At 43.5% G+C, this 13,163-nt stretch overlaps 1 protein-coding gene across 1 annotated transcript in view; it reads left to right on the forward strand.

The window, feature by feature from the left end:
- syngap1a (synaptic Ras GTPase activating protein 1a) overlaps positions 1–13,163 on the forward strand; it is a 62,243-nt gene that overhangs the window by 11,905 nt on the left and 37,175 nt on the right. The window contains exons 5-9 of the mRNA XM_063186164.1: positions 875–1,114; positions 2,670–3,008; positions 4,041–4,185; positions 6,609–6,753; positions 8,573–8,809. Of these exons, the coding sequence (XP_063042234.1) occupies positions 875–1,114; positions 2,670–3,008; positions 4,041–4,185; positions 6,609–6,753; positions 8,573–8,809 (1,106 nt within the window). The remainder of the gene's footprint in view (positions 1–874; positions 1,115–2,669; positions 3,009–4,040; positions 4,186–6,608; positions 6,754–8,572; positions 8,810–13,163) is intronic.

The raw sequence follows: 13,163 nt of genomic DNA on the forward strand, positions 1-13,163 counted from the left end.
CCCTAGGGGGCGTTGAGAAGGATACAGCTGAGTGGGGGCGGGGCCTAGTTCTCATTGGGGGGCCTTAGTCTATTTTATTTTTAAATACTAAGGGGGGGCGTTCGGAGACTTATTATGAGGTCAAGGGGGCGTTGGGAGGCTTATGATGAGGCAAAGGAGGCATTTGTTCAAAAAAGGTTGAGACCACTGTGTATTACTGGATAGTTGGTAATTAAATGTTATGCAAGGCCTTAGTTCTGACTTTAACAACTAAGACAATGTACTGTTACATCGGGGACCCGTGTTTAATTCTGGCCTGCGGTCGTTTCTCGATTCTTCCCCATATTTATCGCCTACTCAATTCCTATCACCATTTTCGACTGTCCTAAATGAATAAAGGCTAAAAGGCCCCATAACAATTTTTAAAAATCATTTGTTTGCTGTTGCTGTCTTTTTTTCTGAAATACCACTGTCGCTATGAAACCAAAAAAAAGTGGGTTTCGGAATTGAATTAATTTAGTTAAAATTAAAAAGTTAAAAACTACCATCAAGATGAAAATGTGTGACTTTGCAAGCTGTGTCTTGTGAGACTGCATTGTTTCAGAAAATGCGGGAGGAACTATCTGGAAGGAAATGGGAGAAATGGCTCTGGTACAAAAACAAAGATATACCACTGAACTAATGATGGATGAATAGACTTGATTGTTTGCATTTATAAAAGAATTAAGGTGATGAACCCATAAGTTGTTCTTTTCGTTTTTGTTTTGTTATTATTTTGCTGTTTGTCTGTTTTATGCTTGTAACTTTGTATGTGGATGTAAATAATTAATACAAAAGAAAGTTTAAAAAAACAGAGTGCCTTGTCTCACCCTGTCTGTCGTCGTTCTCCAACCAGGACAACAGCCGACGAGTGGACAATGTCCTCAAGCTGTGGATCATCGAGGCTCGGGATCTGCCGGCCAAGAAGCGCTACTACTGCGAGCTGTACCTGGACGACATGCTGTACGCGCGCACCACCAGCAAGCTACGCACCGACACCGTCTTCTGGGGAGAGCACTTCGAGTTCAACAACCTGCCCTCCATCCGCAGTCTCCGCCTGCACCTCTACAAGGAGACGGACAAGAAAAAGAGAAAGGTGGGAAGGTGACTCTGTGTGTGTGTGTGTGTGTGTGTGTGTGTGTGTGTGTGTGTGTGTGTGCGAGCGTGCATGTGTGCGTGCGTGCGTGCGTGCGTGCGTGCGTGCGTGCGTGCGTGCGTGCGTGCGTGCGTGTGTGTGTGTGTGTATAGGCGTGCGTACGTGCCTGTGTGCGTGGGTGCTTATTGTTTGTGTTTGTATTGCTGAAAATCATTTTTTTATGTGACAGACGTACTGTATTTTAAAAAATGATGATAATTGTCACAATTCATTTGCTTGGGTTCAAACTTTTTGTGTCTCAGGAATCCTTAGCACGATAAAGGTGAAAGAAAAACCCAACTCGGGCAGTGGTCATAATCAGAAATGCGTTAGAAGGCACAACACACATACTGTAGCAGTGAATGGTCTAACCGCTGCAGTATTCTATGCTGTTCAAATCCAGTGATTTAACACCCCTGACTCATACAATATGCTGAATGCTTTATGACTTAACCCATTTACCCAATGAGCTACACCCACCCAATCCACCCACCTGTCCCCCAGGAGAAGAGCACAAACCTTGGCCTATGCTGTTTTCAAATTCAGTGACTTTCCATCCCTGATTACAGTAATACAAATATTCTGTGTACTTTCTGACCTAACCTTCACATCCTACTATATCCTTCCCCTAACTATCCCACCCATCCCCCAGAGGAGGAGAGCACATACCTGGTCCTGGGGACCTGGGAATTTCAAATTCAGTGACTTGTCACAACTGTGATAGAATTAAGCGGTGTGCTTTCCGACTGAACTCATCACAACATCCCTGATTATAATACTAATGTGCTGTGCTCTCTCTAGAGTAACCCTTTGACCTTTGCCCATCCAACCCTACCCAATCAACCCTACCTGTCCTCTGGGAGAGAAACACCTACATTTGGTGATTTACCAACCCTGATTATGAATTGAAGTGAATGCACAACTGGGAACCTCCAACTCCCATTGTCATTTTGACACAGCACACCACAGCACACAAGTGAACAAGCGAAATGTATGCCTCACCTGTGCAAGGGGGCATCCGTCAATGGTGCCCAAAAGGGAGCAGTGGGGCGGGGCGGAACCATGCTCAGGGTACCTCAGTTATGGAGGAGGATGGGGGAGAGCACTAATTAATTCATCCCCTCACCAACGGGTCGGGAGTCGAACCAGTAACCTTTGGACAACAAATCTGACACCCTAACTGCTTACCCATGAGTCATGGCTGCGCACCTAATTAATGAAAATATGCCGCATTTGGTTTGCTTGTCTTTCCAACGCATTGGCAATGAACTGTGCATCTCCCAGTCACAAGTCACAGCCTGAGCCTGACTAATTATGGATTGCTGGCCTCAGAAATACACTTCGTTAGCATAATGCCTCATGCTGACTCAGACAGTATGGGAAGTCGACAGGGGGTGGGGGGTTGGTGGTGGGGGCAAAGGAGTCAGTTGTCATGCTCATCCCTGATTGATATATGCAGTGTACTTTCTGACTTTACCCTGAAATCACATCCTATGACCCCTCTCCCATCCTCCAGGAGAAGAGCACCTACCTGGGCCTCCTCAGCATCCCCATCTCCAGCATCACGGGCCGGCAGTTCGTGGAGCAGTGGTACCCGGTCATCCAGCCCAGCATCCTGGCCAAGGGAGGCGGCATGGGGAGCGGCGGCAAGATCATCAACGCCTCGCTGCGCCTCAAGTCGCGCTACCAGACCATGAGCATCCTGCCCATGGAGCTCTACAAGGAGTTTGCGGAGTACGTCACCAACAACTACCGCACTCTGTGCACAGTGCTGGAGCCGCTGCTGAGCGTCAAGAGCAAAGAGGAGGTGGCCTGTGCCCTCGTGCGCATCCTGCAGAGCACAGGGAAGGCAAAGGTGAACAGCTACATAAATTACCCTTCTCAGCCACTTTGCTCTATACTGTAATTCTGTGCAACTGTTTGACAGTTATTGTAAATGATCAGCTGATTCTGTACTGGTTGGATCAAATTTGTGTCGGATTTTTGTTTGTAGGTTTGTAGGTTTTTGTAGGTTTGTATGATTTTGTAGGTTTTTAGCTTTTTTCAGTAACAACACGGTCTATCTACCTAAGTGGAATAACTGGTGTAACTGCTATGTAATATCATGTGCTAGTGTTGTACTTAACTCCATGAATTTATTTCTACTTTTGTTTTTCACAACTCTGGGGTGTGTTTCTCGAAAGCAAAGTTGTTAGTCAGTCAGCAACATTGGTAGTTGCCAATGGGAAATTGCATTGCAAACAACAAAGTAGCTAACAGAGTTAGCCTCTATGACTTTGAGAAATGCACCCCAGGCTGGGACTCCAGACTTAAGTCGAATTGATTTCTCACATAATACAGGGTAGTTCTATGTTTATTCAGATCCTGATAAAAAGCAGAACCTGAACACTGCAGAATTTGAAAAGCGAAGAAGAGCATGTGTAATTCATGAATTCATTATATAAGAATGTAAGGATTCATTTAGAAAATGTGATTTCAGCTGAAAAAAGCTAAATTAAGCCAATGTCCTTTTAGGCCGTTTTTTTTTTTTTTTTTTTAAAGGACGAGAAGCACTACACTGTCTATTTTCAGAACAGACCCATTCAGTTGCTTTAAAGCCTTGTGTCGTAACGACTGGTAATGCATTACCTTGGAGGAGGAGAAGAGCAAAAGCTAAAATAACCATTCTTGTTGCTATGCTGTCTTGACTACTGTAGCAACCTCTGTCAAGACCTTCAGCTTTGAGCCAGTGATTTTTTTCATCCAATTGCACTATAAAAACAAAGTATTGTTAATGCGTCACTTAGAAACTCGATTTAACATTGTCTGTAATATATGTGATCCCAGAGTGCTCTCTAAGTACTGAATTAACACGCCATTTTTTTTACTGTGTGACTTTCTTGAAAAGGACTTTCTGTCGGACATGGCGATGAGTGAAGTGGATCGCTACATTGACCGAGAACATCTCATCTTCAGGGACAACACGCTGGCCACCAAAGCCATAGAGGAGTACCTCAAGCTCATTGGCCACCGGTACCTCAAAGATGCCATAGGTAAGCAGCCCTTTTGAATCACAATTTTATTTATTTGACCTTTGTTTATCCCAGGAGGTCCTGCTGACATAGTGTAGTTCATCTCATCTTGTAGTCATAGTTGAAATAGCATACAGCACAGTAAAAGGTGCAAACAGAGGGAGTCCATGCAAACAAATACACTGCTTTCTTTGGGCACAGGTACCTCAAAGATGCCACAGCATGGCGGCCATTTTGAATTATTATCACACAGTTCATTCAGGGACATGGTACAGTCAAAATAAGCCACAAAGGTTCATTAAAAAATGTGTTGTTTTTGTTGTTAATGTGAACTGGGCTGTTTCCCTATCATTTAAATGGATGAGCTGTTTTTAATAACAAATCATTTTCCAAATTGACTAGACCTGTCGGCCATGAATTATGTTTGTGAATTAATTCCAATCACGACACTTTAGAATTATTGGATCAGTGAGCAACAGATTATTTCCCGTCACAGACCTGAACACACAATAACACACACTGTTGTGACTTTTCTTCCATAAGTGTTTTCTGACATTCATACACACAAGTAATTCATTTTATCCAAAAAATAGAGGGAAAAGAATATTAAAAAACTGAATTGGTTTGCTTGTCTTTCAAACACATCGGCAACAATGAACTGTGCATCGCCTAGTCACAAGTCACAGCCTGAGCCTGACTAATTATGGATTCCTGGCCTCAGAAATACACTTCGTTAGCATAATGCCTCATGCTGAATCAGACATTATGGGAAGTCGACATGGGGTGGGAGTTTGGTGGTGGGGGCAAAGGAGTCCGTTGTCCTCCTAGGCCCAGGGAAAGGGGGAGGGTTGCAGAATTGGGTCCTTATATGTATTGGGTGGGGGGCTTTTCAAAGGACATTGTCCTGGGCCCAGGCAAAGCTGTCAGCAGTCCTGCAGGCAGTGCATGTGAGATGGTGAGAAGATATCAGTGTTGATATCACTAGATTCATGGAATCTGTATGTTTTTTTCACGTGTGGTATTCCTGTGGAAAAAATCATTTTTTGCACTTTGCTCCAGAGACTGTAACCAATACCCTGAAAATAACTGTAAGTCACTTTGGAGAAAAAACCATCAGCTAAGTAGCATAATGTCAGGTAATCATCTTAGTGTATTCTTCAGTCTTCAGAGCACTGTTAAGAGTACACATAAAACAGGGTACCACTATTTTCATGCATTCTTGAATGAATGATGACGGGTTAATGACGAATCTATTCGTACGTATTGTCTTTTTGAATACACAACGTCATATAAACGCCTACCTGATTTGAACTCTATACTTGAGCTTGACACCTCTGCACAGTGCAGGGGAGTTTTAGACGCCATGCCTCTCTTCTTAGCGTCACACGTCACAAGTGCTGACTAATTGCTCATTCTTGGCCTCAGAAATATACTTACTTAGTACCATGACTCATCATCCAGATCCAGCCAGAGAGTGTCAGATGGATGTTCAAGGGCCGATCTAGCCATTTTGGGGCTCTAGGCGAAATGTAAACATAGGGGCCGGGCCCTCAAAAATCATTATATAGACATAAAAATGCTGTGTTTTGGTGCTATTTTAGTGTTTAGTCTCATATACGTATATTTTCGATTACTTTACATAAGTGACAAATTAAGATCCAGCCTTTTTTTTGTGTTTACCGTGACTGGTGTGACAGTTGGGGCCCCTACGGAGGACAGATTTGGTCGGGGCCCTAGGCAATTGCCTAGGTTTGCCTAATGGAAAGTCCGCCTCTGTATCAGTGCTGGAAAAAATAGCAGTATATTAGAGTGTTCAAACACAAGATGGAGCGGGTGTCAAACCACTAACTGCAGTCCTAGTGGGTGCGTTAGTTCAGAAATGGTTGTCCAATGTAGCAATGTGACACCAATAGCCGATGCAATATTCATTAGACATTTTTATTAGACTGTAGAAGGAAGAGGTAGATCGCTCTGTTCCTCTTTTCTTTGTAATTTTTATTACATAGCAGCAGAAAACTGCTAACAATAATAAAAAAATAATTCACCACCGGTCACCAGACCTCAGTGCAGTTCACAATGCAGTTACCATTTAAATTGAATGGGCCCAATATTCTCAGAATAGTTTTAACACTGTATTTTTCCGCTCTGCAGTCTTTGATTGTTGGAGGAGGTAGGTCTGCACACTGCCACATAACCTCTAAGAATAAACTTCATTTAATTAAAATGCAACATTTTCATCAGGCATATCAAATATTGGCAAACGTTGCATTTTAATTAAATGAAGTTTATTCTTTGGAGCTTATTTGTCAGTGTGCATACCTACCCCCTTCAACGGTCTGACACTTTTGTCTAGCACCTGCAAAAAAGTGTTTTTGGATGTGCGCACCCTACCCAAAACGACTCCAGTCTCATTGAGTTTTGACACCACCTCCTCCACTACACAGGGGAGTTCATCCGAGCCCTGTACGAGTCGGAAGAGAACTGCGAGGTGGACCCCATGCAGACTCCGCCCTCCGTGCTCGCCGACCGCCAGGCCAACCTTCGCATGTGCTGTGAGCTGGCGCTCTGCAAGATCATCAACTCTCATTGGTGAGTAATGATGGTACTAGGCAAGAATGTCAACTGTTATTGGTGAATAAGTGTAACGCTACAGTAGGCAAAATTATATCAAAGATTTTCATAGGAGAGAAAAATACCCCAGGCTCATTCATTTCCAGGATCCATTTCACCTCAGGTGAACGCCCCTTAAAGTAATACTGTCCCATTTTTGGAAATAAGCTCATATTGCACCTCCCCTTCCGTTTAATAATTGAGTTTTACCTTTTTCCTGTACTTTCAACCGTTCTCTGGGTACGGCATGCTAGCACTTAACATTGAGTTTTATGAGACCAGCTGGCGGCTAACTTCGAGGTAAAATTTGCACTGCCGTACACAGAGAACAGTTGAAAGTACAGGAGAAAGGTAAAACTCAATTATTTAACTCAAGGGGAGGTGAAATATTAGCTTATTCCCAAAAATGGGACAGTATCACTTAAGGAGACCTTTGGTTAGGAGACCTTTGGAGTTTAGGTTGAGTTTCCTTAGAGCTGTAGATGGGGGTTGTGCACTTTTTGTGCAAGATGCCACCAAACACCACAAAATGAGAAGAAGAAGGCAGAATTTGAGCACACTCCTTTGCATTGGGTGGGCGAAGTTTGGGATATCTTTCTCTCCTATGAAAATCTTTGATGATATGCTGGTAAGGGGGTGTATTGGTGGCACCTGTGGCAAGATTAACTCCTATTGGTGAATAATGGATGAGGCATGTGGTAAGATTATAAACTGCTATTGGTGAGTAAATGTAGTGCTTGGTATGATAGTCAGCTGTCATTGGTTGGTGATGGCAAGATCGTGAACTGTCATTGGTCAGTGGTGGCAAGATTTTCAGGTATCACTGGTGAGTAATGGTAGTGCCAGGCAAGATTGACACCTGTTATTGGTTAGTGATGGGAGTGCTGGACAATCTCCTCAGCTGTGATTGGTGAGTGATGGTGCAGGACAATGGGGCACCTAAGTCTCCACCCCTTCCGAGCGGCTTCTGGGGCTGGCAACGGAAAAACTTTTGACTGTGCTTTAATGGACTGATCAAAGCTATTTTCCGACCCACCTCGCATTTCCCCGTCGATCACACATATGCTGTGCCTCAGAATTAATAACAACCAATGGTGTGCTTGTTGACTTCACTTGGCAAGCGATTTTTGAGTTGTGAGTGTGCAAAAATATGTAATTATTTGGACTACACAACAGACGTCGCATGTCCGACGTGCAGCCACTTAAGCCACGGTGCAGCGGTAGGGTTGGCTGTGCCTCGGTTCACGTCAGATATGCGAGGCGCAAGTGTAGTCTCCAACACAGTTTTGCACAAAAGCTAAAATAACGTTTCTTGCGTGCCGAAAATGAATGGTCTTGCGACGCAAATCCAAACCTTTCAAATTCACTGTCATCATATGTGAAATCCGGAGCACATGCCAAACGGGATGAGGATTTAGCTTGACTCGCTCCATTAACTCGCATTCAAAATTTTGCGAGCTCCAGCCCCATGGATCGGAAGTAGAAGGGCGTGACTTAGGTGCCCCATATCATCACCTGTTATCACATTACCATGGCAAACACAATGCACTCATAAGAAAATGTTCACTCCCTCCTCTTCACAGTGTGTCCTGTCTTGTACTGGTAATGTTTGTCCTCTCTTTTCCATGCATGAGACAGCAAGAAACGTGTATTGAATTCCTTTTTATAGTATGTCTAGTAATACACATTGTATGAAGAAATGGACGACAAAGCATTTCTTCATACAGTGTGTATTACTAGACATACTATAAAAAGGAATTCAAATCATGTTTCTTCGACTTTGGCTTCTCCTCCACAGCGTGTTCCCACGGGAGCTGAAGGAGGTCTTCTCCTCGTGGCGCGTGCGCTGTGCGGAGCGCGGGCGCGAGGACATCGCAGACCGCCTCATCAGCTCCTCGCTCTTCCTGCGCTTCCTGTGCCCCGCCGTCATGTCGCCCTCGCTCTTCAACCTGACGCAGGAGTACCCGGGCCCGCGCACCTCGCGCACCCTCACCCTCATCGCCAAGGTGGTGCAGAACCTGGCCAGCTTCTCCAAGTCAGTCACCTTTACATAGGCTCCACCCACCATGCTCCCCTCCTCTCCAGTCACATTCACATAGGGTCCACCCCCTGCCATATTGTCACCCTCCTCCACCTCCATACTGATTAGAACCTGGCCAGCTTCTCCAAGTCAGTCACATCAGGGGGTGTTCACTCACGGAACTAGCTACTAGCCACAACTGGCTAACCCTAACCACGGGCCAGTGCAAAATGAATGGGTGTCAATGGAGTTTTCTACCATTATAATTTTTGTGATTTTTTATAATTTTTTGTCCTGAAATATTAATATTAAGTTCGAAGCTAGAAATAATAAGACCCCATTTGAGTAGCGTTTCGATTATTTTGCGCCACTAGATTATTATATACTGGGTCACAAAGCTCAATTTTTATGGGGCCAAACCCATAAACATTAGCGCGATGCTAGCGAGTACAGGTTGAAATCTTCTAACCTGCTGTAAAACTACACACCTGAACGATTTGTCAATACAGCCTATTGTTAAACAACAGTCATAGTGCTTACCAGGAATGTTTTGTTGATAATATTTGTGACTGGAAATCGCAGTAGCAATGTATTTAGCATATGGGTTCCCCTTTCCATTCCATACATTTTCCCACATGAAGGACTGAACTACGCTCGCCAACTAGTGGACACTCCATAGTTACTGCAGTATGCATGCAAAGCTAACTGGCTACAATGGGAACCAATGAGACTGAACCTTCTCCCTGTTAGAGATTCTCTGGTCACATTTACATAGGCTCCACCCACCGCCATACCAGGCTCCCCTCTATAAAGGAAATGACAGCCGCTGATTGGCTCTGCGAAATGCACAGGTGACCTGAGTCTTCCTGGCAGAACTAACGCAGGCTACATTTCTTTCTCATCTACCTCAATCTTCCATCTTCTCCCCTCTGCCTCCACCTCTGTTCTAGTAATCAGAACTTTGGCAGTTTCTACAATTCAGTCACACTTTAGCGTCCCAGTAGAATTGGGACTCTACGCATCATCCCTCAGCTTGCAGGTGCATCACAGTGGGACAGACATCACTGGAAAGGAGGGGCACACTGCAGCTTAGTTTTCAGTTTCAGTCTGACTCTGAAGAAGGTGTAGCAACACCAAAACCTTAGTCAGGTGTGTGAAAATCAGCCTCTCCTTTCCACACTTTAGGGTCCATTGACATGTGGGGTGATACCTCTCTCTGCCCACCAAACCCGACATGGTCTTGAATCTTCCTTCCTTCCTGTTGATCTTGCACGGCTGCTTCAGAATTGGCATTTTTCTTCCAATTGTCAAAAGATTTAAGTTGTAAGCAACAAGCTCCAAGAAGAAGTGCAGTTGCAACTAGACCATTAAGATGACATCACCTGCATGAATGAAAATCTTCCCAGATATGTCCCACCAAATTCAATTAAATCCCTGATTTTTTTTGCAAGCATCTTGTTGGCCAGGGTGTGTGACACAAGGGCAACCAGATGATGACAAATGGATTGATTCTTTTAAAAGCTGGAACAAATGCCGGTATTTTAGCTGAATTTGATGCTTCTTTACAGTGTATATGTCGTGACCTACATGCTGTAGGGTCCAACACAAAACAATGTATGTAACTCCCAACCTATATAGCGCACAATGGAAGGGGACAATACAGTGTAAGTCAAACCTTGTACGTGCTCTGTGTCGTGAATGACCGAGCAGGTCTGACAGGGCTCTAGCATGCCATTTGACTTTATGAAGCCTTATCACGCAACACTGCTCTCTTCCACTCCTCCTGGGAACCTCTCCCTACCCCACACTCTTTCTTGACACCAAACTCCACCCCTCCCCTCTCTACACCCTACACCCATTCCTCCCTCTCCAAACGTTGAGATCCAATCCAACCCATGAATTCCCCGTGTCTCTTGGGCTTCCGACGCCACCTCTCTCCCTCTCCCTAGGGCACTCAGTTCTGCTTCATTCTTCTCTCTCAAGCGCCATGATATATGTATAGCTGGTGTCTGTGTCTCAAGTGTCTCACTGCTGTTACTGCATCACCTGGTCTTTCCCTTAGTGTAGTGTTTCTCAACGGGGGCGGTACAGCCCCCCAGGGGGGGCGTTGGAGAGCTCTAGTGGGGTGATGATAAGGATACAGCTGACAGGAGGCGGTGCTTAGTTGCCCTTGGGGGGCATTAGTCCATTTATTTTTTTAATACTAAGGGGGGCATTGTCAGTCTTATGATGCTGTCAAGGGGGCATTGGGGCCTTGTGTGATGAGGCCAAGGGGGTGTTTCTTCAAAAAAGGTTGAGAACCACTGCTCTAGTACCTGCCATTTGTGTACACCCATCACTCTGTGTCTGTTGTCAATGTCAGTGAAAAGGCAGAGGTGTCAGTTCACAGTATATCCTGGATATCCAGTCTTAGATGAATGGCTGGGCTGGACTCACTTTTTTTGCTATCCCATTCAGTCAAATACAGTAGCCTACCAAGTCTCGTAAACAGCTGAGGTTATGAACAGTGGTGTAGTCTTACTTTTTGTGGTGGGTATATTGTATATTTTTATTGCATTTTTTTTGAAGTGGGTATACTGTATATATTTGTGCTACTCTAAATAATGGATCATCAATTTTAAGTGGGTATACTGAAACCCCTGAAATTTTGAGGTGGGTCCTGCATTCTACGTAGACTAAACCACTGGTTATAATTTGATCTGTGTGTAAAACTAAGCATTCGATCCCATATGTTAAACTAAGATTTTTCTGGCATCATTTATCACAGCAAATATTGTGGAAACTAAAAACAATCTCTCTTCCCCCGGCCAGTCTATGGGAGCTTGGACAAAGCCTGTTGTTGTTTTCTGCACGACATATTTGCTTATGTGTCACGCCACCACTATGCTTTTCATTTTTTCCTTGCTTTCCAGGAAAGCTAATGTACTCAAACAAATAACCACCAGCTTGAGTAATGCACACGACGACGCATTACATAATAACATACGGTACGGTACATGACTACATCTGACCCAGGGGATTTCAAACCAATTACACCAGCAGCTACCAACATTTTGTCAACAACAGTGACGTGTAGCTGCTTAAATGCTCCAGGAAATAAAATAATAATAATAATAATAAAAAAACGAAACGATTCTGTTAGAGTTCATTAACCAAATACAATAAAATGGCTAAACGAGCAAATAGATTGGAACAAATTTACCACTGAAAAACAAGGGGAAGAGAGGCTGCACTATGCATAAACAACTCTCATTACACAGTCACGTTTCAGCATTCTGTTTTTTTCACTTGGTGACAATCAATGAATTTCCCCCCTCAGAACATCTTAATATGTGACCAGATTCCAATTCCAGAGTCACGTGTCTGTCTCTCAGAGTGAAACTGAGAAAATAACAAATGAAGACCTTTTTCCCTTGTTTTTGTGATTCAAACCTTTAGATTAGAATACATTTAGAATTTACATTCTCATATTGATCATAGTGATTTTCATTTTTTGCAGAATGTGCAAGTTGAGGTTTTGAGGAAGCCAAACCACTCAATGCTTCAGAAAACAGTATTTGTTTATTTAAAAGCTTATACAGTATTTTTGTTTTTAAAATGGCTTTTAAAAAAATCTTTCAAAGCTGAATTCTCACTTTCGTACTTTCCCCTCAGAGTCTATGATTAACTCAATATGCTATGGGCTGTTTTCGTGAACTTGGTCACGTACTGTGTTGCTCTTTTTCCCAAAGCTTGGTCGAGTGATAGGATCAAGTCAGATGGAGCGCTGTGCTGCTTGTTGCACATTAGATCACTAATAGCATATCAGCATGAGTCGGCATGCTCTGCTCCAAGGCTACCCATTGTGCAGTGCCATTCAGGATTCATTCAAGTGTACCACATCCTCACAATAGCTTCATTGACCAAGGTTTTTTCTTTTACGTTTTGCCAGGGATAAGTATAGGCTGATCTCTAGATACAAATAGGGTGTCTGAATCAAATATATTTACAGCAAAAAAAATATGAATGGCGCTTGTACGAGATTAGTCGCCTTTAAAAAAAGGAAACTGTGCACGTACATGCATTATAAAAAGAAAGTAGTCACCTTGTTAGTTTATTTTTGAAAATTAAGGTCCTGTTAGAAATGTAAGAATTCTAGCTTCCTAAAGGATCTGCTATTGTTAATCTTCACATTCACATTATCCCCGTCAATCTGTTGAGGTAGTTTTGGGTTTGCTTTTCAATCCTATACAGCCTTGTTTGTTCCAACTGTTTACAAAATCAATTAATTAGGCAAATTACCTGGCTCTGTTCATGCCACTTGTGTACCTAAGACAAGGCGTTTCACCAATTGTTTTGAGGATAAAGATGGAAATTGTTGGTATGGGGT

The sequence above is a fragment of the Engraulis encrasicolus genome, chromosome 20, assembly GCF_034702125.1.
Source record: "Engraulis encrasicolus isolate BLACKSEA-1 chromosome 20, IST_EnEncr_1.0, whole genome shotgun sequence".
Lineage (NCBI taxonomy): Eukaryota > Metazoa > Chordata > Actinopteri > Clupeiformes > Engraulidae > Engraulis > Engraulis encrasicolus.